This window comes from Callithrix jacchus, chromosome 5 (assembly GCF_049354715.1).
Source record: "Callithrix jacchus isolate 240 chromosome 5, calJac240_pri, whole genome shotgun sequence".
In the NCBI taxonomy this organism is placed as follows: domain Eukaryota; kingdom Metazoa; phylum Chordata; class Mammalia; order Primates; family Cebidae; genus Callithrix; species Callithrix jacchus.
This window is the reverse complement of record NC_133506.1, coordinates 24,457,697-24,482,400: the sequence shown is the minus strand read 5'-3', so window position 1 is coordinate 24,482,400 and position 24,704 is coordinate 24,457,697. Positions and strand designations below refer to the sequence as shown.

General features: G+C 41.4%; 1 protein-coding gene across 2 annotated transcripts in view; it reads right to left on the bottom strand.

The window, feature by feature from the left end:
• The window catches only part of PCSK2 (proprotein convertase subtilisin/kexin type 2), a 255,827-nt gene that overhangs the window by 43,177 nt on the left and 187,946 nt on the right, over positions 1 to 24,704 (bottom strand). For both annotated transcript variants that reach the window (XM_002747466.5, XM_008995791.5), the window contains 2 exons: positions 19,078 to 19,154; positions 4,715 to 4,803 (listed from right to left, as the gene is read on the bottom strand). In XM_002747466.5, coding sequence (XP_002747512.1) covers positions 4,715 to 4,803; positions 19,078 to 19,154 — 166 coding nt within the window. The remainder of the gene's footprint in view (positions 1 to 4,714; positions 4,804 to 19,077; positions 19,155 to 24,704) is intronic.

Sequence of the window (24,704 nt, the reverse complement as noted above, 5' to 3'; positions counted from 1 at the left end):
CCTCATGGGCTCCCCTTGTGCTGCACAAGAACTTCAGAGCGAGTGTGCATTAATCTTCTGACTGTTTTAACATTATGGGGTGGCCACAGACTGAGAGCAAGGCTCTCATTCATATTCGGGGCCAGGCGCCCGACATTCTTTTAATCTTGTTAAGCTCAAGAGGAATGAGGCATGCATTAATTGAATGAGATACAGTATTAATTTTGCAAGCAACTGCACCATTAGCAGCCAAGACAGAGGCTCAGGGTGACCCAACGGTTTTTAGAGGGGGCCTCTCCTCTGCCCCTGGAGCTACAGGGCAATGTGGGGCAGAGACAGAGAGTAGACAGAGGGAGAGAGAGGGAGTGGGAGAGGAGACGGGGAGGGAGAGAGTAGACAGAGGGAGAGAGAGGCAGAGGGAGAACAGTCAGAGAGAAAGGGAGAGGGAAAGGAGAGAGTGGGAGAGAGAGAAGGCAGAGAGAGAGGGAGAGGAGAGGGAAAGAGAGAGAAGAGGGAGAGAAGGAGGAAGGGGAAAGAGGAGGAGAGGAGGAAGGAGGAGAGAAGGAGGGGAGAGAGAGAGAGAGAGAAATCAAGAAATTAAAGGAGCTATGAGTCAGTGTCTTCACATCCCTAAAAATGCTGATGTGTGTATTTGATCAGCATGGACAGACACAGGCACATATCAAGCATTTCTATCTGCTACCGGGGCAGGTCTGCACAGCACATTAATGAGTAGAGGTGACTCTGTGGTCCCATCCATTCATTTAGAGCCTTCCATGAGTACCTGTGCAGCAGGCACTGTGGCTAGCTCTGGTGTCCTGGGGGCTGCATGGCTCAGTGGATTCGAGATGCATCCCCTCTGCTTCTGCTCCTGTTTCACAATGTTAGCTCTGGAGGCTAAGGAGGAAGCTGACGCTCATCCAGGTTTTAGGTTCTGAAAACTGTTTGTCATTGTACATACAGTGATCTTTTACTTGTTTATTGAAAAGCTCAGTTAAAATATAAATTTATTTGCAGTGTTATGAGATTCATTGGCCAATAATAATAATAACGATAATAATATGTGAAAGCAATTCATAGCTGTAGAGAAACGTCAGGGCATTTTCACAAGGTCAACAGTGTGGTTTTAAAATAGGTTTCAAAATCTCCAATCAAAGGCAATCTCATCCTGAAGCCCTGCGTGTAAATCTGTATGCTTTGGTTTAAAAAGGAAGGTGAGTAAGACCAAATCCACCTGGCCTGGTCCCATCTTGGGGCTGCTCTGAGAGTCTCTGCAGAAACCCACCCCCAGTCACCTCCTGTCCCTGAGCTCCCGTTACTCTCTGTCCTCTTGCATGAGTTGTTATCTGATGTTTCTAATTTGCTCCCTGTCTTTGTCTCCTCCTCGACTGTGAGCTGTGTGGGGCAGGGGCCCAGTCTGCCAGCTTCCATCTCCTGCAACGGGAAGGTGCTCACAGCAACTATGGACCATACAAAAGGCCTGAAGGCAGGAGACAGTGTTATGACTCCTAGATGCAGTCTCAAGCTTTAAGATTTTCAGAAATATACATCTGATGAATTTGCAAGAACCAAAATTTGGAAGGTCATTATGTTTGTGGTACATTTGTTTGGTTTTGAGGCTTTTAAATAACACATTTAGTTTTAATTTTTTGACTCAGTCTTTTGGATTGAAGATGTCATTTACTTAAAAAGTTTAAATGAAAAAGGAAAGAAGAAAAGAATGGGGTCCTTTTTCGAAAGAGGATTACTCAAATAAAGGCATTTTCAAAATAAAAAAATAATGTAAATATTTTTCTTCAAAATTTATACAACTAAAGTGAAAAAGGAAATGTATATAAACTTTCAAATAACGTTGGCTATTAAAGCTTGAAGATGGCAGGATGACTCTGGGGACATCCCGTATGTGTGGGTCTACAAGTCACAGAGTTTGAAACGAAGACAGATGTGAAGAGAAGTGAAGTAGAAGATCTTTGCACTGATTAAAATGGGTTGGGACTAACCTCTGGGATGCACCAAGAATGCCTACAAATCAACAAGAAAAAGACCGAAGGCTTGTTGGAAAATGAGCAAAATTTATGAACAGAAGACAGGCAGATGAAGAGATGGCTCAATTCTCTTTTCTGTTCAGAGGACTCAATTTACAATCTCATTTACACTCTTCTTTTTAAAATTCCTGGACTAAGATTCAATTGCATTTTAACTTTGGGCTTTTTCTGGAGACAGTGTGTAAGGGTGCTAGGCAAGGACCTCAGTCATCGAAGGGGCTCCCCGGTAACCTGCAATGAACACCTCGACTTTGAGACAAGCAACGATCCAAGTTGGCCACAAGGTGGCGCTTTAGACCTCCTGAGCCCAGAAAGCTCCAGAATGGAAAGATTCTCTGGAGGGTTTGGCTCATTTTTAGCAAATAATTAAAAATCAGCCAACTTTTGGAATTGCCAGCCAGGATGAATAAAATGTTTTCCTTAAATTTGTAAGATCAACTCTGCTGTTTTTACAATCCATGAGTAACTCTCCAGTGCTACCTCAAGAATTCACGTTGTCTCCCCAGGGAGCCAGAGGACACTGGGTGTCCTAAAGCACAGGCTTGGGACTGGAGCCTCGCAACCTTTGCAGTTAGAACCAGCGTACGTGGTAAAGGGGAGCCAAGCTGGGGCTAAGGGAGTGGGGAAAGAAAGAAAGGGGTCTCTCCCTTGCTCAAAATCTTTGGGTGGCTGTTCTTGGTTTCTGGAACCTCAAAGCATTGCTGGGATGCCCTAGTTTCACAGAAGCCCAGTCATGTCTTTCAGGTGTCAGGCTGCATTCAGCAGGCAACGCAGAGGCTGCTGCACCTGCCTGGGTCCTCTGGCCTGCTCCCTGGCTTTTTGTCTGGGGGCATCCTCTGGCCAAGGAGCTCCACTCAGTCCAAGCGAGCTGGGAAGGCTGGACAGGCCCGCAGCCACCCCCTAAAAAATGAATGATAGGAGTTGGCTGAATATCCCACAGCCTCCTCACTTTAGCAGGGTCAGTTCTGAGGGGTGTTCTCCACACTCCCTGAGAGAATCACCTGCAGGACAGGGCCCCTGTTGTCCATGACACTAACTTCATTGGCCTCCATTCCTTTCCGGTCTTCCTCCCCCACTCCCTCACTCCGGCTTCCGGCTTCCGACCTCCGGCGACCACCTCCCACATTAACTGCTCGACGGGAATCCTTGTCTCTGATTTTGCTTTTAGGGAGTGCAAACTAAAGGAGCAGGAGAATTAGGTACATTTGATGAGCACTTAGTGCTCCGATGTTTTCAGAGTGCAAGTAATAAGAGAGGAGGAAAAAACGGAAGAGAAACACATGGTAAAAGAAGCTCCCAGGAACCTCCCGAAAGCTATGAGCTCCCCCTAACTCTTAACTTTTGCAGGTGGTCATTTTACTTTTTTCCTTCGGGTTTGAATTTTTCAGTTGCTACCACTTCTGTCCTGTGAGTAGAGAACCCGCCTCACTTAGATACCATCCCAGGTCTGAGCCTGTCTTATAAAATATTAACCGAGTGGTATTCTTTCCCTGGAGCTCATAATGGCTCCTGACATTTTCATGCCAGCATTAAAGTAAGGAGAACTGAAACCCAGGGGAAAAGCCTCCTCTATTTACATTTCAGAAACAGCCAGATGGGTTCTTTTGTGAAATTCAGCACCCAGTTCAGGCAAGCCTCTTAGCAAGCAGTGTTGAAAGAGGTTAATAGTGGGTCTGTACAGGTTACTTTTGCTTTATTTAGTTTCATGGAAATGCAAATGTCAGCAAAAAGTAGGTTTATGCTTCTATTAAATTGCCAGGAAAATAAAATATCAAGACAGTTGTAAAAAAAAAAAAAAAAAAAAAAAAAGAAAAGAAAAAAGAAAAACAAGTTTGGTTGGGTGACTCAACCTGAATAAATTAAGAACCAATCTGATGCAAAACTTGGAACAAGACTGGAGCCACTCTATTCTCAGACATCTCGTTGAAAGCTTATACATCTCTCAGTCGCTGTCTTTCTCTCTCGTTCTCTCTTTTTTTTTTTTCTGATGGGGGAGTGATGTTGGTTTCTAAATTTTCAGTAATTTGCCACTCTCATTTCTAAAGGCTCCATAAAGAGGAGATTGTTACATATTCTATCCAATGAAATGTAAGGAAAAGCTTTGAGGTGGAATTTATTTTTTTAAAGATGAGTACCATTGTGCAAAACATTTTGAAGAGCTCTGAATATGTTTACAAATGATTTGTACACCCCACTTTGTGCTCTCTAGTCTATATTTGAGTGTCATCAAAATGTTGTTGGCACTGACACAGAAGAATAGTGACTGACAATTCCATTTATATAAAGTTCAGAAACTGGTAATAACCAATATTTTCGCCTTTAGGAAACAAGATCATGGTTATTCTTGGGTGTTTGGGTAGTAACTGGAAGGGAACGTTAAGGGCTTTGGGGTGCTGATCATGTTTGGTTTCCTGATCACTACAATGGGTATGACCAGTTTGGGAAAAGTCATTGAGATGTGTACATAAGATCTTTTCACTTTTCTGAACATATATTATGCTTAAATTAAAAATTTAAAACTGTATGGATATTATTACTGTGCTGGTTATAAGAAACACATTTTTTTCACTTGTGGTAAATCTGTGGATCCCAGCTTTCCTGCACCAGTGGGATTTTTTGCTGGGCCACCATCAGCCTTGAGATCAGTGTGATGCCTTCTAGGGGCCTACTATTTGGCAGGGACGGCTTACCTGCGACCTTGGAGTTGTACGCTACTCCGACCCCACAGATATTGTTGTTGGCGGCAGCAGAAACTTCTCCTGCGCATCGGGTCCCATGGCTTTGAAAGAATGTAAAGACACATTAGATATGCCATGAAAAGAATTTGGCTACATCTCTCATGAGCTCAAAATTCTCTTTGGAACAAGAATGAATCTCCATATCATGTACAAGTAAAACCTGTGGCACTGAAGAGGTCCGCCCTAGTGTTAAAGCTATGTGAAACTTATAAAGTGCTGAGCAAATCATTATGTACCTTTTAGTTTTCTGTAAAGCACCCCATTGTGGGGTGGTTTGTTAAGCTGCAATAGCGAACTGAAACAAGTATAAACTGAATCCTCAGAATGCTGTGTTTTCAGACCCAAACAGCATTCAAGAGGCAAAAGATTCTGATGCTACAAATCATTTGGAACTACCAGATCCAACCATGAAAAGTCCATTTTATTTGTTTATTTATTTGTTTATTTTTTTGAGACAGGGTCTCCTTAGTCACCCAGGCTGGAGTGCAGTGTGCAATCTTGGCTCACTGTAGCTTTGACTTGCCAGGCTCAGGTGTTTCTCCTGCCTCAGCCTCTCGAGTGGCTGGGACCACAGATGTGTGTGCCATGCCTGGCTAAGTTTTTAGAGAGATGGGGGTTTCCCCATGTTGCCCAGGCTGGCCTCAAACTCCTGGGCTCAAGTGACTCCCACCTAAGCCTCCCAAATTGCTGGGATTACAGCTGTGAGTCATTGCACTCGACCAGAAAAGTCCATTTTAATGGTGGGTAGAACAGTTACTGAATCAAATGGATCACACTCCCAGGTCTGCTGGGACAGTGTGAGTATGACCTATGGAATGCACAGGTCTTTCCACTCACTGTTCAAACTGTGGCATACAATCAGGAAATGTGGGCAGGGCTCATCGGCTACATATCCCTAGGAATTTTCTCTTTCTGCAGTGTCAACCAGTGCACTGTTTGGGTCCTCCTCTTGAGGCAAGCAAAGCTATTGCACCTGCCCTTTAAAAAAAATCACACCCAAGAATTGAAAGCACGTGCGCGCGCGCGCACACACACACACACACACACACACACACACACTTTCTCTCTATGAGTCAAATAAATCCTGCCTCCATAAAGGCTACATATCTCATGCCTCAAAACTCTCTTTAGAGCAAGAATGAAATCCACGTATCATGTACCCAGATATGTAAACTCAGTGTCACTGCAGAGGTCGGCCCTGTGTTGAAGCTCTGTGGAAACTTACAGTGCTGAGCAAACCATTATCTACTTGCCTTTCAGTTTTTCTGCCAAGCACATTGGAGACTGAAGTGCTTAGTAATGGTTTAACTTGATGGGAAAGTCTTTCATGACTACCTTTACTCTAAAGTCTAAGTAAAATGCTGCAGAAATGGCCTGGAAGCTTACACATAGTATATAATAAAATATATGCATAATTTATATAGATTCATATATACTTTAAATAAATGTATTTAATCATATATTTGTACTTATATCTACTTATATATTTATAGCCCACTTATATTTGTGTATGTAATAGATACTCTTACATTATATATCTTCAAATATTATACACTTAAAAATATACCTATGTCAACTACATATCACATATAAACGGTATACATATGCTTTATATGCACACATATATTTTAAAATAAAACTTTAATGGACTCTGATTAAAGTTGGCTTGCTTGGTTGCTGTTTGGTACATGCTAAACAGATAAATTTTTAACTAAAAGACAATTCCATATCTAATTCAACTCAGCACTAATTTCGTTATTATTTAATAATTGACCCTGACAAGATCTCCCAAAATGCTTGCCCAGAATGCACAGTGAGAAAGTGGCTAGCCAAATCTGGGACTAATGCTGAATTAATGGACCATCCCACGACCATCCCACAACCCTCCCTGAAGGTGATTAACCTGTTCCTGTCCGAAAACAGTTCACCAAAGGCTGGAGGACAAGTGCATGTGAACCAGCTTGAACAAAATAAAGATACGAAATCAGTCTTCTGTATCCTTAATTTTGGCTCTTAAGAGTGGGAGAGGAATGCCATGGGCTCTCCAGAGGAACATATGGGAAGAAACATTTTGTTGCTAAATTAGGCGACACTAATTAACAATTAGCCATAAATTGAGGTTTCTTACTATTGTTGCTAACACCAAGCCTTCTCACAACCCTGGGCTTCAGAATCTGGACTGGGCTTGTAATTTACTTTGACTGAAAGAATGTGGTGGAAGTGATGAACTTGAACCTCAGGAGATCTTGTGGCTTTTCTGCTTTCTCTTGCTGCCCTGTATGGGCACCATGTGAGCAAGCCCGGGCTAGCCTATTGGATGATGAAAGACGCATCATCTGTCACGCCTGACACCCCAGCCAACAGCCATCCATTGACATGTGAATGAGGTCATCTTAAACCAGTGACCCCCAGCAACATGCCAGCCAACCAGGGACACAAGGGTGAGCTCAGCCAAGGCAAGCCTAGCCTGGTCTAGATCAATAGAACTGTCAAACAACCTATGTACTTGGGAACAATGATCAATGCTTATTGTTTCAAGCTACCGAATTCTGGAATAATTTGTTATGCAGCATTATCATGGCAGTAGATTACTGATACAATGAATGAACAAGGCTAGAGGGACACCATGGCTCATGTGTGGGGAGTCAGGGCTCACACCTGGACTATCATGGGGACTATACTGGGGCTTTTGTGAACAGCCTGTATTGAGGGGCTGCTGGGGTGTCCAAATGAAAACCTGAGGCCCTGTGCCCAACCCTGTGGATTTCCTGAGACAGAACAGGCATGCCCTTTCCATCCACACTGCTGGCTTTTTCACCAGAGTGATTCGACAATCTCGCTTAGCTTTTCCAGTCAAAAGCATGTATTTCTATATGTATTGCACACTCAAGGTATAGTGTCAGATATACCCAGCAATGTGAATAAAACAACTCTCTTTTACCAACACCTACTATGGGATGGGCCCTGTGCTGAGAGTGTTACATGCATTATTTTATTAAATCCTCACAACAGCCTATTACTATCCCCATTTTAAAGATGAGAAAACTGAGGCTTAGATAGATGTGAAGTCACTTCTCAAATAGGAGACAGAACAAGAATTCAAACTCAGGTCTGCTGCTTCCAAAGCCCTGCTCTTAACCATGATCTTTAACTATCATGTAATCCTATCAGAAACCTGCAGATTGAAATTGTGATGGTTAATTTCACTTGTCAATATGACTGGGCCACGAGGTATCCAGATATTTGATCAGACATTATTCTTGGTGATTCTACAAGGGTGTTTTGGATGAGATTCATGTTTCAATTTATGGACATTAGATAGAACAGTTTGCCCTCCATAATGTGTGTGGGCCTTATCCAATCAGTTGAAGATTTAAACAGACAAAAGTATCTGGCCTCCTCTGAGAAGAGAGAATTCTCTGGAAGACTGCCTTTGTAACATTGGCTCTTCCTGTTCTATAGCAGGCTAACTTCAGACTCGAGATGACCATTGGCTCTCAGGGTCTCCAGCCTGGTGGCTTACCCTGCAGATTTTGGACTTGCCAGTCTCCAGACTTAGGAGAGCCAATTCCTTATAATGAACCTCCTTTTATATGTATACACATCCTACTGGTTGTATTCTCTGGAGAACCATGACTAAAAAAGTAACCAGGTAATTAAATTTGCTATTGCTGGTTTCTTAGTTCAGTCATTTGCTAATACTTCTATTAGTCCGTTTTCACACTGCTATGAAGAAATACCAGAGACTGGGTAATTTACACAGGAAAGAGGTTTAATTGACTGACATTCAGCATTTCTGGGAAAGCCTTAGGAAAATTACAATCATGGTGAAAGGCACCTCTTCACAAGACGGCAGGAAGGAGAAAATGAGTGCAAACAGGGGAAATGCCAGACACTTATGAAATCATCACATCTTGTGAGACTCACTCATTATCATGAGAACAGCATGAGGGAAACTGCCCCCCATGCTTCAATTATCTCCACCTGGTCCCGCCCTTGACATGTGGGGATTATGGTGATTACAATTCAAGGTCAGATTTAGGTGGGGACACAGAGCCAAACCATATCAACATTCACCCAAGTATTCTGGTACAACATTGTCTCTCAGTTTGCAACATGGCTTTTGTTGGTGGCAGAAAATGCTAAATAGTCACCACTAATTCTCTTTTCTCCCAGGCTGCAGTAAGGCTCCCATCTTTCCTTGCACTTATATGTGACCATGTGACTGAGTTACGGCAAATATGTGAGCAGATGGGTAAAAGCTATTTGTAAGCCTGGCCCATATACACCACCATTGGGCAATCATTCAGGCTCTTTCCCCTCACATAGTTTGATGCAAAGAAGCCCAGCAACATTGGAAACCTATGCCAAAGATGAAAGGAGTCTGCATCCCTGAATTACTACTTGGAGCTCTTCCACCAGAACACAGAGATGGACTGCTGGGTGAGTGAGAAATAAACTTTTTTTTTTTGTGCTAAGCCACTAAGCCACTAAGCTTTTAGGGCCAAGGGCCAAGATTTATTTGTTACAGCTACTAGGATAACCGGAACTAGCACATTTAAATTTTATTCCTATTGATTATTCCTGTAATTTTATTAGATACTACTTGATAACCTGTTTGGAAGGAGAAATTATAGTAATAAGTGAAATAAACTAATTTGAAGGATACCACAAAGAGAGATGTTGGGTGACAAGGATCAGTACCAAGCAGTCCTTGATGAACAGAAAAAAACGGCTGTCTTGTTTAGTTGTATAGAATTTCCCTGCCTTCTCATTAGGTGTGTTCAGGGTGCATGATGGACTTTTGGCATTTGTTTATTTAATACACACTTTGAAGCTGGCATAGAGAAGTGGGTCTTTTAATGGTGAGTGGACCTGTCTAACACTTTGGAGTTTCAATTTTGGCTCAGGTTTACTATTTAAAAATGTGAAATTATGAAATATTTAAAAAATATAGACACTTTCAGTGAACAATACAATGAATCTCATATAGCCACCATCCAAGTCTGTCAAAGCCACACATTTTTCACAGTTTGGATTATTTTTGAAAAACATAAGTCTTTATAGGCCAGGTGTGATGGCTCACTCCCATAATCCCAGCACTTTGGGAGGCCAAGGCAGGCAGATCACTTGAGATCAGGAGTTTGAGACCAGCCTGGCCAACATGGTGAAACTGTGTGTCTCTACTAGAAATACACAAAAAAATAGCTGAGCATGGAGGCACATGCCTGTAATCCTAGTGACTCAGGAGGCTGAGGCATGAGATTTGCTTGAACCTGAGGGCAGAAGGTTGCTGTGTGCCAAGATTGTGACACTGTACTCCAGCCTGGGTGATAGAATGAGATTGTCTCAAAAACAAACAAGCAAACAAACAAACAAACAAACAAGAAACAACATAAATCTTTATAGATACAATTGAGACCCTCTCTGATGCCATTCCTTCCTCTCCTTGCTTCCTCAGAGGTAATGACTGTAGTAAGTTTGCTGTTCAGAATGTTTTTATGACTTTATAATCAGGTATGCATAAACATATATGCCACGATTTGCATGTTTTCAAACTCTACATAAAAATTTCCTAGTATATAATTGATGTAAAATTGGATTTATTCACTACAATTTCTGAAGTTAACTCGTGAATTCTGGTTCATCCATTTTTAGTGCTGTGTAGTAGTCCCTTTATAAGTATGTTGCAATTTATTTATTTATGCTTCTAATGGTAGGTATTTAGATTGTGCAATTTGCTTGCTATTACAAATAATTTGAAAAGAAACATTCTTGTTTATTATTTCTATGTACACATAAGGAAGAGTTTCTCTGGGGTTTTCTTATAGAACTTAAAACAGGTTACATGGCTATGTACTGCCTTCAAGGTATGAGCAGTCCTGTTGCTCAATCCTTTTCAACACTTATCATTGTCGAATGTTACCATTTTTAGTAGACCATTTGGTGTGAAATGAGATGTTATTGTTTCATTTTGGATTTCCTCATCACTAGCAAAGTAATCTTCACGTAGGTTATTTGGCTTACATTTTCTTTTCTGCAAATTGCCTGTTAATAACCTTGGCCCATTTCTTCTATTAAGGTATTATTTATTTATTTATAGTTGTTCGTCACAAATTTTTGATATTAAGCCTGTTTTCCATAAAATTTTCTGCACATGTTTTCTAGTCTGCGGCTTGTCTTCCAAATTTATTTACTGTGACTTTTTTGAATAAAAGTGTTTAATTTTAATGTAGCCAGCTTTATCAATAATTTCCTTTTCCATGTGGTTTAGCAGCTTAAGAAATCCATCCCTAATTTACATTCTGTAGAGAGCCCCTGCCCTTTCCAGATATTTTTCTGATCCTGAAGAGAGTAGCTGAGAGTCTAGCACCTTTTAAAGGTCAGAACAGGAAACAGCTGTCATCTAATGCCTCTAAGAGTGGCCACTTATGAGATTTCATCCACACGAAAAGAATCCTGGTCTCCAGAAACTGTTATCTTAATCCAGACACACCTTTCTATTTACTCCAGGTCTTTGGATAATAACTCTTTCAACCAATTGCCAATCAGAAAATCTTTGAATCTACCTATAATCTGGAAGCCCCTGCTTCAAGACGTCCTGCCTTTCCAGACCACCCAATGTCTACTTCAGTGTACTGATTAATGTCCTATGTCTCCCTAAAACATATAAAATCAAGCTCTAACTCAACCACCTTGGGCACCTGTTCTCAGGACCTCCTCATTCTGTGTCATGGGTCATAATCCCTAACTGGCAAAATAAACTTCTAAATCAATTGGGGAAAAAAAGAAAGAAATCCATCCCTATGTCGTGATCACAAAGATGTTTTTCTTTATTTTTTCCTAAAAGATTTATATCCATTTAGGTCTTTAATTTTTTATTTATACTCAATATGTGGAATGGATGCCTGTTCTCCCATGTGCATCATTATCCCGCTTATTGAATACATTCACTTCATCCTTTCCTCATCATTTTAATTGCTATATGAATCATATACTCGGCTTCCTTTTATGTGGCATCTGTTTTTGCACTCTCTATTCTGTTTCTTGATCTTTTTTGTCTCTCTCTGTGCTAGCCGTACGATCTCATATTATTATCGTTATGTAATGTTTTTGGTATCCAGTTGGCAAAGCTTCCCCATCTTGCTGTTGTTCTGTTGCTGAACTTCTACTTCATCTTATTCTTCTTTATCTTCATTCTCTTCCTCTTTTCCCTCCTCCTTATTTGTTTTCTTCTATTTTGGCCACTTGTTTCTCCATATCAATTTTAAAATAATTTCATCTAGTTCTACTGAAAAATCTATTGAAACTTTAATCGAAATTGCAATGAATCAATAGATTAATTTGACATGTCTTTATATTGCTCCATCTTCTTATCCATGAACTTAGTATGCCACTCTATTAATTTAGGACTCCTTTATGTCTTTTGTAAATTTCATAATTTTCTTCTTAAATTTATAACTATTTGATTGGCTATGAAAGGTAGCATAATTTTGAATTAAAGAGATGGTAGAGAGAGCCCACATCTTGATCCCAGACTTAGAGAATGCTATCAAAGCTTCACCATGAAGAATCACATTTGCTTTAGTTTTTTATAAACAGACTGTAATCTTCAATTTGATAATTATCTCATCAGCTGTATCCAGGCTATATTTTATCACATTTATTGAGATTTTATTCCACAGGCTGTATTTTTCAGCTGCAATTCATTCTTTTCATGTCCATGCTTTTGTTTTTGCGTATGTTTTCCCCCTCATTTACTTTTCTTTAAAATAGATGTTACTCATGCATTTATCACCCTGAACAAGCTATAAATACCTTATAAATAAGTCTTTTTCAAAACTGCTTCATAGAATCAATTTCATATGGTATAAACTGATATCCTCATTTTTCATTTTTTAGGTGTTTTTTTTCCAGATATTTTGGAATTTTGGATTTTAGGATAATTTTGATGTGGAGATTTTTTTCCTCTTTATTGTTTTAATCTCTCTTCCTTTCCTGGCTGCTTTCCTGGCTACTGGTCCTATTGCTGTTTCCACTAGCTCCTTAGTTCTGTTTCTGACAGCCAGCTTCTACGGCAGTGTTTCAGGAATCTGCATTCAGAGATGAGGAGATAAGACAGATCAGTCAGCAAGCCAGTGTGTAACTTTGTCACGTTCATGCACATAGTGGCTGTCTTTGTCTTCTGGTCTCCAGTCTACCTACATCTACAGATTCTTAGACAACAGAAGACCCATGGTGGCTAGCTGCAGTCTTTTCAGCCGTGGCTTTGGAGAAAGAAGCTCCAGTGTTAGACATATTAGCACTAAAATGCAGAGACTTCCTGGCTAGTTTGGCATCAACCACGTTTGCTGGCTAATGTTCAATGAGCTCTACAGGGTAAGACTTTAGGGTTTCAAGAACCTACTTGATAGAACAGATGAGAAATGAATAGGTCAGACAGAATGGGTTAGAATAGGGGATAGGTGAGAATAAGCAAAGCTGCTTCTGACGAAGTCCCCAAGTCTGCTGGCAGGCACCCATTGCTTTCTGGAGAAGTGATCAGGCTCCTCATCTTTCTGAGGCCAGATGCTAGACATTTCAAGTTTCCTAATAGATCAACCTTGTGTCGTGCATACAAGGTATCTTTGGCTATAACTCTTTTTTCAATCAGTTGTGCAGAAACGCAGGCACTAGAATCTTGACAGAAAGTTTAACCTTGAGCTGACTGTTGCCCAGTTTCTGTCACAAGCTTACATGAGAAAGCAGATGTCTGAGAAAGATGGGTTAATGGCTGAACCATCCATTTACTCCTGTAGCATCAATTCTCCTACTTTTCTTTGCAGTTGAATAATCTTTGACTAAGCTCCTGTAGAAATCTCTTTACTGAATTTCACAACTCTATTGGCTGTTGGTTAGGGAGTGCTCACCATGCACCATGCTCTGTACCAAGCACTCTGTAGCTGTCTCCAATCCCCAGTACAAGCCTTCAAGGTGGGGAGCTTTAGTCCCAGTTCATAGATAAGGGAACAGATTCAGGGATCACTCATTCCCTACCAAGCAATTAATGTAATGTTACATTTGCCTACATAATGCGCTATATTTTTCTCTCTAAAGAAAAGAGTTATTGCCACCTGAGGACTATAAAATCCCTATACGGCATGTACACTAGCTTACAAGGTAGAAGTAATTATACCCAAATATAGGTCTTTCTTTCACAATCTTTATAATTTTCTCCATAACTGCTAAGTCTATATTACATCTGCTCCTTTTAGCTGAAGGGAAAATTTAAATACTAAATACTTTTCTAATCCAAGTAGGGGACTAGAAATAAAAAAAATTAAACTCTGTTGGATTTCACTGTGTTTTGGTTTGGATGTAGAAAGCGTTGGTTAAAAGCAGTAACCTTTGAGCTAATATCGACTTATGAGGTAGTCTCGAAGCTCATATAAAACGTACTTAGTTGATGTCTTTGAAAGCAGTTTGCATTTTATTATCCAGGAGGTGGTTTCAGAATTCGTTTATAAAGACATACAGGAAAGATGTTTATCTACTTCAAAACCGTTAAGTGTCAGCAGGGTAAGGTATTGGTTTACATCAGTGTGAAAATAGCCAATCAGAGAGGGCCATTTTTCTCACACTCTGTTTGTGGCCTGTTGCGTAGGGTTCTTCAGAATGAAATATGGCTTTGAATAAGAAAATAAAAGTTAACCACAGAAAATCTTTCTTATTTGAACGTTTAACTAATTCTATCAATCACATTGGCTCACAAAGAGATAAATGTTCTTCAGCCTCCATTTATCCATCTTCCATCCCTGCATTTTGGTTGCTTGAGTAATAAATGTCTTCTTTCTGGCTGAATTTACAGTAAACTTTTTGCAGCCAAGAATTGCATCTAACCCAGAATCTCTCACTGTTTAGGGCTTAACAGATAGCGTATGCTGCGTCCTCTGATGCTTCATAAATATCGGCAATGGCAGGGATGACATTTCAGTGGTGAATGCCTGTCAAAGAAATGCTATGCAAGAGGGATTTTTATGGACAACAGCACAGTAATGGAATACAGGTCTGCAATGCATCACCAAACATTGACCCAAAACCGAGCAGGGCTGCAAGATTATTGACAAAATGTGGGCTGCAGACCTTGAGAGCAGTAGGCAGCTTGAAAATGGACAGACGTCAAGGCCACTCAGCACCTTGGCATGTTGAAAAGGTATGCCACTCATCCATCAGGCACTCAGTCAATACTTTTTGAGTGCCAGCAAGGAAAAAAATGTGACGCTAAATCCTGATACCTCCCAGCAAGTCAATTATAACTGTTCGGCACATTACTAATGCTTATTAAATGTATATTATTTTCTACCTTTTTGCAATTTGAGTTATTATTATTATTTTTGGTCAAATGTATTTTGCTCCTTGCAAGCTAGGAAAAAATTATATTCTTTTTGAAAATTTCTTAGCCGTGTTTCAAGTACATCCCTGGAGCTCAGATACTGCATGTAATTATTAAATGGTTCACAGTAGAATAAACACACTTGCTCTGCTTAAACAGGAGCAATCCAATAAAAGCAGATCAAGCACAAGACAAGCTATTCTAATATACACATTCCCTAAAAGCAGTACTGCATATGTATGAAGTTTGTTTTCCTAAAGCATCCTTGGCTTGGAGTTTAATAAAAGAAAACAATGAGTAGGTGCAGAGGATATGAGATGATGGTTTAAAGTGTCAGGAAAACCTAGGAGAGATGCATTGCTGTTGAACTCAGACTCTCAACCAAGGGGAACATTTTACTTGTTTGAGTGTCCCTTCTAGTGCATTTTATTTGCAACTTTCACAGGAGTGAGAATATTGTGCTGGACAGACACTGCCTTTTCCTGTGAAACAACTGCTCCTGCGTTGTAACTAGCTTTTGTGGCTGGAATAGTTAATAGCAACAAGCCCATCAACAAGCCCATTGCTGGCCAGCATGTCAGCCCTAAATGCGGAGTTCTGGCCCCACATTTCTCAAGAGCTCCAAGTCTGCTGAACAGAGATGGGGCATCAGATTTGGTGCCTATGCCCAGAAAACACCTGAAGAACCTGTGGGATGACTTGGTGTCTGCACAGTTGGTGAAAGGCTTATGCTGGGTCCTGTGCCAGCCAAGAGCAAGTGCCAGGCTCCACGCTATTGGGGCTTCTGAGAGTAGCAGTGTATCTTGAGTGTAATGAGAGAATAAGCCTCATCTATGCCCCTGGCCCAGTTTCTGACCCAACCACGAATTTTCTTTCTTTCTCCTAGCAACTTGTCCAACCCTTTTATTCCCCACTGCACTTGTGGATCCTTCTTAGAATCCTGATTTCTGCACCAGCCTCCAAATCCCATGGCAGTTATCCAGACCACCTCTTGAACATATCCTGCACCTCCCCACCAGCCCATCTTTGACCAGATTGTATCCTTGCCCTAGTAGGGATAGATTTGTTCCCTATTCCCAACTCTACCTATTGCCTTCAGTAAAATCCTAGACCAATGACCCACTGGCATTTAGTCCTGCCTCCACTTCTTATTAGCTTTGTGTCCTTGCACAAGTTACTTAACCTCTCTGTGCCTTAGTTTCCAAAATGGGGAAAACCATAATACCTATTTTAGAGGGTTAGCATGAGGATTAGTCTAGTGAATACATACAAAGCACAGATCAGTGCCTTAAATACAGTAACTGCTCAATGTGTGTTAGCTCTCCTTCTGTTATTTTAGCCTGGGCTACATTTTTACACTGTAGTAATGTGGACATTTGTTGCCTTCTCATGTGACACTGCAAGCTCCTTGGGAGCGTGCACACCAAAACGAAGAGTTTCATGATACCAAACTGAAGTCCCAGTTCTGCTGTTGCCTCTTTGTATGCCCTACGCTTGTTAAATTCACTTATTATTAGAAAAAAATCAAAGATATACAAAAATAAAGTCCCATGTACTCATCACAGAGCTTTAACCATGACTAATTCGTAACCATTTTAATCACCTCTATACTCTAGTCATTCTCTTCCATCCTCCCTCAAGCCATAAGTAATATTGAAGAAAATATCAGGCATAATATCATTTATCCCAGAGGGGTTTTAAATAAACATGTCCTACACTCATGGAAGGGATGTTTTATTTAAATTCTCCTTCAGTCAAGCAGGAATCATCTCCAGGACCACAGTGACATTTTGAACTGATTCCCCCAGTGCTGTGGACTTGAGCTTCACCCACCTGCCTCCTATAATCATTTACGATGGTAGTTATGTGTTGAAAGTTGTTATGATTTGAGTGGCGGCATCATCCAGTCTTTGTAATAACAAGCCATAGTGGGTGAGGATCTTTGAAAATAACTTTATAATTGAGAAGAACCCATTTACTGGTCAAAGTGGACACTCTGTATTAGTCACTGGCTCCCTAAGGCATGGGCATCATGCTCGCCTGAGTCACTATGACTGTGTCTCGGGTAATTGGACACTTGGGAATTCTTACCACTGACAGTGACGAATTTTATTGCCCTAAGCACTAATCAGTCCTAATTGGAGGTTTTTAGTTGGTTTAAAATTATACTTTAGAGAGCAAGTTTGCAAATGAAGTATTTAAGAGGGAAGACATTTCCCTAGTTTTTTTAGTTTTTTTAAGGAGTAGTTTTACAGCACATGTCCCAGGAAGATTTGGCTAGGGGAGATTGTGTTGGGGCTCAGAAAATGAGATTGGGGGAAAACCATTCCATTGGTTGTATTTTTGTGCTTACATCAATTAATCAACGACTAATTTAGTACCTTCTAGCTACAGAAAGACAGCAAGTAGCCAGCACACGTGTCGCCATCGCACTTTCTGATATTCATGCGGACAGTTGGTAATCAGTCCTGCTGAAGCCAGACCCTCTCATGGCTCTTCTCAGCACTGTGCTCCAGATGGCCATTCCCAATTCTGTCTAAACCCTGGCTTAACGGCATTCATTTAGTAACCTCACATTCTTGTGTCTGAAATGGTTTGTTAGCTAAGGATATGCTAAGATCTAGGGTTAGAAGTCATAGAGGTAAAATATTTCATGCCAAAAGTTTTCAGACCTTTTTTATACATTCTCATCCTCCAAGCATTGCCTGTCATTTTCAGGTTGCAGGTGACGTGGATAGAGAATGAATTGTACTATCTGATATCAGCAATGATCTTTGCAAAATGTTAAAAGTTAATTTTCTTTTTTCTTTTTTGCATTTGTACCTAGAACCTGTGTACCCTGTGTCAACCCCTCATGAGATTGCGGGGTGGGGGAGGTCTCAGGTCAACTCACTAATTTTAGAGACAGAGTCTAAACTTCTTGTTTACTGAGGCTCTCCCCTCGAACATACTCTGGTCATCAAGCTTCCTGTATCAAATAATACAAATGATACTTGCAAAGAATAGTACAAACATGGATTTGGAAACAAGTTGAAGCGTGGGGCTGATCTTGGCTTTGACTTGCATTTGAATTGTTTGACCAAGGAAGCCCTTCAACCCTTCTGAGCCTGTTTCCTTATCACTAAAGTGAAAATGACAACTTTTGTGTTATCTACGACTTAAAGTGCTATGAGGAAAAAAAAACTGAATAAAGTGCTTTACACATCATATATTTTTATACAACTAACTGAAGTTCATATGTTTTTTATGAACTTCACCCAAGGACATCTGTAACAGAGAAACAGTAGGTTTAAAAATTACAGCATTATTTCATTAAGCAAGCCTCATATCTTTATTTCTTCATATCTCTTATATGCAATTAACCATTTAAGCAAAATGTTTACCTGAAGAAAAAAAGAGATCACATTTCTATGTTTAGTAGCAAACACAGGCTGAAGGAAAATTATACTCTTGGATGGGCTCTTTGGGTAGTCTGACATGGTAGGATGTTTATCCCAAGCAATACTTCAAACCTCTGCCTCTGAAGTATTTGAAAACCTTCAGAGATACAGAACGCTTTTCAAAAACACATAGACACAGACCCATGGAGCAAAAAGCTTGTGTACAATAGTTTCAGCACATAAAGCAAAATCAGCATGTTTTAAATCACCTTGTAATGGGTTGAGAGAGGACTTCTTGTTTCCATTTTCTTTTCTCTTTAATGGATTAAAGTGATAAATAATTTCAAGTTCAGCAGAACAAATCAGACAGAAGATTATTCTAGTGGAAGATTGTAATATTAAAAATTCCACTTTAGAGAATGTAGCCACCAAGAAGAAAAATCACAATATAATTTAATGAAGCATGAGGATTATTTTGCTGGTGGTAGCCAAGCCTGAAACAAAACAAAGTAAAATAAAACCCAGAGTCTAAAGTGAAAGAGACCTCCCAAGGCCCAGTTTACCTGTTAAACCAGTCGTCTGTGTATCGAGGGTAAGGATAGGGATCATTGCTGCTGAAGTCGTAACTTGCTTCGGCATTCTGAAAAACACAAGGCAGTGCAACCTCATTAGGTCCGTGGAGCCGGAGGTGCGGTAAAGGGAACGTGCTGCAAGGCTTTACATGTTTCTGGTCTTCCCTGGAGGGCTGGGTTAATGTGCTGCGCTGGGCCAGCCCTTGCAAAATTGTGTTGGAGCCAAAGCGTCTCCTTGGAACTTTCTATCCTCTCTTGATATTTTTTTCCAGGCTTCCCCATTTCATCCTATTTCAAGCCTTCAAGGGGTGAGCAAACTTAAGCCCTATGTTCTCCAGGACTCTCTTCATTTTAAGTCGATGTATCCCTTGTGGGTTAATGGATTTCACCTGGAACCCAGAGCTTAGGGTGAGCTTCCTTGCTGCTTCCCCGCACAGATGGCCAGATGTTCTAGCTCTCACGTCATAAGTGAGATGCCCTCTAGAGTTTCCTTGCTTCATGGAGAAGGCTCACATCCTGCTTCTTCCTTCAGACTGGCATAGGCTGCTTTCCTTTCCCCTTAAGGGTCTTAAACTCCTGCCCAATGCCCTAAAGTTGTCCACAGTTGATCTTATTTATTCACTCAACAAACATAGTTAATAGTCCAATATATGTCAGAGACTTTGCTAAGTATGGGAATCCAATGGTGGCATCCCTGCCCTCATGTAACTTATAGCCTTATTGGGGGGACAGAGGTAAATCGAATAATCAAACGAAGAAATGTACCATTGCAAACTTCAGTAAGTGTCTGTATGAACCCTTATGCCCTACAGCATATGGTCAAAAGTGTGCCATTCTATGTCATCCAAAACCTCCCTTTTCCCATTGAGAATCTTTCCCCACGTAAATCAGTTACGTTGTCACTTAAACTATCTAAGTGATTCTGCATTTTTCTTTTTTAATTTAACATTTAGGTCTTTAGTTGCTCTGCCTTTTATTCTGGTCTATGATGGCAGATGATCCACCATTGTTTAGTGAATAAACCGTTCCTTCCCCATTCCCTTCTTTGCTTGCCTGGAGATGCTGATCTCTCTGAAGTTCCTCATCTTATTCGCCTCTCCTTTGTTTTTGGGGTCTGAAATGAAGACCCCAGATGGCTTCTTGGTTCACAGTATTCATTGGGCCAGGAAACACTGGCTTAGAGGCATATTCCAGCTTTGGCATTTCTTGATCTTACGGATCCTGTGACATATTTAGGAACTGTGCTTTATCATAAGGTAACACTAGTTTTGTGACACACACAAGTTTGTAAGCCTAATGTAATGGCATGATGTTTTTAAGAGAAACTCTACTAATTCCATTAATTTTTGTTTTGCTTGTTTAGATGACAAAGGGCAGCTAATTACCCGTAGTTGTAATAATCAGAATTGTAATACTAATTCATTTAAACAAATGCTGTACTTGGGCAGGAGTCACCCTGAAATTTGGTGCAGTCATTTGCCTGGAGTCCTAAGCATGTCTATTCTTTATTTCCAGGATCTGGGTCTTCATTCAACATGTGGCTTTTAGAGAGGAGGAAGTCTTCTTCCTGTCTCCACTGGCCTTAATTACTGGCGAGTTGCCAGTTTTCTGACTCCTTCCCCACTTACGCTCCAAATAGCTTTCATTCACTTTTAAAGTTTAATTCTGTTTCTGGCCCACAATCCTTTTCCCAGGGACACCCTCTCAGATTTGGCCTTTCCCCCAGTGACTCTCCAAGCAACATCTGGATTTCAGTTCTTTTCAGAGATACTGCCTTGAAATAGCAACTTATTTGTCTTCCCAAATGCGTTCTGTTCTAACCTCTGAATTTTTTAAGATAAGAGCACTCCTGGTAGAGTGAGTTAGTGGGGTAGGAATATTGAGAGAAACATGAGTTAATGCTTTTTCTTCTGAGCTTCAAAGCTGAGATTGAATCTTAAGCAGTAGATTTGGAAGAGTATCTGCTCAATTGGGTTTGTTTCTCTATAGAAAGAATTAAAATTCCCTGAGGTGAGGTGGGCTGGAAATCCAGCAGGAGTGGCCTCTCAGTAGGCCCCCGAGACTGCCTCTTCCTTCTGAGCTGTGCTCTTGGAGTGGGACGGGGCACGCTGGGATGTCCAGCTTCAGAGAGGCCTAGGACTCAACCCATGACAGGGGCATGTAGTCGCAGAGCAGAAGTGCCCCTGTGAGGCTGCAGGCTTGGGGCAGCCCCATCCTGCATTCCCTTGATCCCCAGTGCAGAGCAGGGAGAGGCAGAACCTTCTGTGGGAGGTTGAGGTTTGTGAAGACGTGATGCTGAAAACCAGCTGGCCTAAGACATTCTGGTGGTCAGGACAATGAGCATCCAGGGTTTAGGCAGGATCTGGGTGAACTGACTACTGAGGCCAGTGGGAATGGGGTTGCTGCAGAAGCTGGAGTGGACAGATGATGAAAGCCAGCACTGGCTGTGTCTCCCTCTCTGGAGGGCTGTGTGAGTCTTTTGAAGCTTGAGGGAGCTTCTGGACACAGGGAGGGCAGGGTCGAAACCTGAGCTGACTGAGGCCACGTTTCTATCAGGCTGGCAGGGGGAAGTGAAGTCAGTGAGAAAAAACTAGAGAGTGTCTGTCCCTTTGTAGCTGCTGCCTGAGTGACTTGCTTCCCAAATTTTCCACTTGGGCTTATCTTTTGAGCTGATAATTATCACTGGGGTCTGTCTGGGTGAGGCTCTTGGCTCTGCTCCTGACTCTGGGAAGATAGTTTGCCCCGACACGGCGGGGGTTGGAAGGAGGACCTGGAGAGTTCTGAGAGCAGAGCTTACAGCTGAGAACCCTCAGAACTGTGCGACCACTTTTATAACAAGAAGAAAGCCCGTGTATTATCTGGGGTCAAATTGGCCTCTGAATGTTGAAATGGATGATAACTCAGGGACCCCAATCGTTTTGTTGCCTTTGCAATTAATTTTTGATGACTAATGCTTGATTCCTTGGGTAGCAGTCTACACTGAACATTAAGGAAGGCAAACAGTTGTTATTCTTGTTTGGCTGTATGTTTTCTGGCTAAAAATCAAATGGTTTCTAGCAAGGAAGGACAATATTTTGCAATGGTTCTGTTTATGCTTTTACAGCCAAACCAGGCCATTGATTGATTTGAATTACAGTGCTGCCTCCCATAAAGTTATTTGTGTGCAGGAGTAAGTTATGCCACTGGAGTTTTCTGTAATTGCGATTAACATGGACATTTGGAGCAGGTGGTGTCTGGTGAATTTAATGTTCTGGTCACTGAGGCTTGCAGATGCTTGCTTTGTTTGGAGTTCTCTAACTTTTCCAAAATCTTTTTATCGATTTTCTTGCTTTAGAAAAGACTAGCTGTTTCGTGAAAATAATTTAATCTCTGATGATTCAGGATCAAGATGATTCAGAGTCATCATTAAGAACTTGAATTATCATCGTACCATCACACCAAAAGTGAGAAGGTTGGGTTGATTCCAAGCTGACCTCAGGGCTTCTCTGGGAGTTATTTCTGGAAGGAACTTCTGATGATGGCTCATTTTCTCTTCTAAAAGTTTAGTGCAAGGGGGGAAAAACCCGTCTCTGGTATTTAATAATTCTAGGGCTAAATTTCTGAATATTTGAATGCATAATTAGAAAGAAGGATGAGACTTGCTGTTAGCTAGAAAGTTTAATAATTACAACTTGGCCCTGTTTGCATCTTTTCGAACAGATGGCCTGCACCACGCTAAGAAAGGACAGTCACTTGTTATATTCACAGATTCCTCTGGCTTTTTATATATGAGGTGCTGTATTTGCCTGGCTATCAAAGACGCAGGCCCTCAAATGGCACCTTTCAGATTTGGGGCTGGTCTATGGGAAGGCTGGTGATGACAGAGGTGGGAACTCCTGCTATGCCCATTGCTTTTACATGCACAGAGAAGCTTCTGAGGCTCCTGAGATTGCACCTGGCCCCGGCACTGCCATCCATACCCCCAAATCTGGAATTTAATGCCTCTGTGATCAATGCATTTCCCTTGCTGGGCCGCCCTAGACAAATATGTCTGCAGGTACCAGCTTGGCGTAGGGGGAGGAAGAGAGGCATTCAAGTCAAACAGACTTGGTTTTGAAACGAGGCTGTTTTTGACCTTGGAAATTTTCTTATTTTTTAGAAACTGTAGTTTCTTCATCTTCAAAATGTAGGTGGTAAAACTGTTACTACTGGGTTGCTGTGAGGGTAAAATGAAAGAAGGACGCAAGCTGGCAAGCAGGCTGCCCCACGCAGTATGGGCAGTGCCTCGCCTTTGACTTCTCCTGTGTGTCCTCTGTCTTTGATCACCTACAGCAAAGGTCACAGAAAGTGGTCCACCAGCTAAATCAGTCCACAGTCTGTTTTTGTAAGTCAAGTTGTATTGGAACACAGCCACATCCATTTGTTTATGAATTGCCTGCTGCTGCTTTTGCACTCTAACAGCAGAAGATAAGTCGTTGTGACAAAAACCTGCAAACCCTAATGTATTTACCTTGTGGCCTTTTATTGGAAAGAGTCTGCCAATCCCTGACCAAAGTCCGAGGGCTCTTGGGCTCCCAGGCTGCCCTCTGATAGCCCACACTATAGCATCTCACTCAGTCTTTGTCTTTCTGGGCAGATCTCTTTGCTCTGAGACATACATGCTCCATACCCCATTCTCTCCTGGGCTGTAGCTGCTGAATCGGGTATGAACTAGTCTGACTACCTTGTTGGGAGTTTCAAGCTTGCTCCTCCTGCGTCTCATGCTAGTCAAAGGTGGATTATCAGGCAGATACTGGGCCTCAGCTCACCGGGTACTGATGGAGGCTGAGGAGAGCTTTACACTGTGATGATGAGGAAGTACCACCATGGTTTCTGCCACTGCACTGCCCACCACTGGTCAAGGGCAGCCCATAGGAGTTACCACCCTGTAGTTTTTCCACCTATGAGTGTCTTGTTTGTTTCCAAGTTTAGAATATTGCCCTTGGCAGAGCGTGGCAGGTACTTGCCTTAAGAAAGAAAGCTAATGTATTGAATATGGACACCCACTGATGTGGTTGAATAGATATTTTTAGAGTACTGAGCAGCAAACTCTGTGGTCCAACTACAAAACTGTGAAAGTGTTTTCTGTTAACAGGGCTGTAATATACAGTTGTGCGGATCGTGCATTGTGCAGGGGTTCCTGCCCACAGGGAGCAACTACGGTCTGCAGTGGACTTACTTAAGCCATGAGCACCACCTCCATACCCCAAGGTGGGGGAGGCTTTAAAAAAGAATTGTCAGCCCAGAGGGGCTACTTTTTGTTCATTTGTCCACCCATAAGGGGGTCTCTTTTCTAATTTGCCCAAAGGGAGTGTAGGGTGCTGTTTCGCAGTTCACCTGCCAGTAGGGAATGTGATTTTCAATTTCACACAAATGGCGCTATATACCTACTAGCATGTCCATGAACTCTGACGAGAAACAAGTCTCTATAGTTGTGCTCGTATACAAACCCAACCTCAAGGAAATTGCACCACAGAAGACAAGATGTTTCTTGTGAAACATCAAATAATACAAGACTTGAATAACACCTCAGATAACAGGAGTTTATGATCACGAGTACGATGTGGTATATGATCAACTGCCAATGTAATTCCACAGCC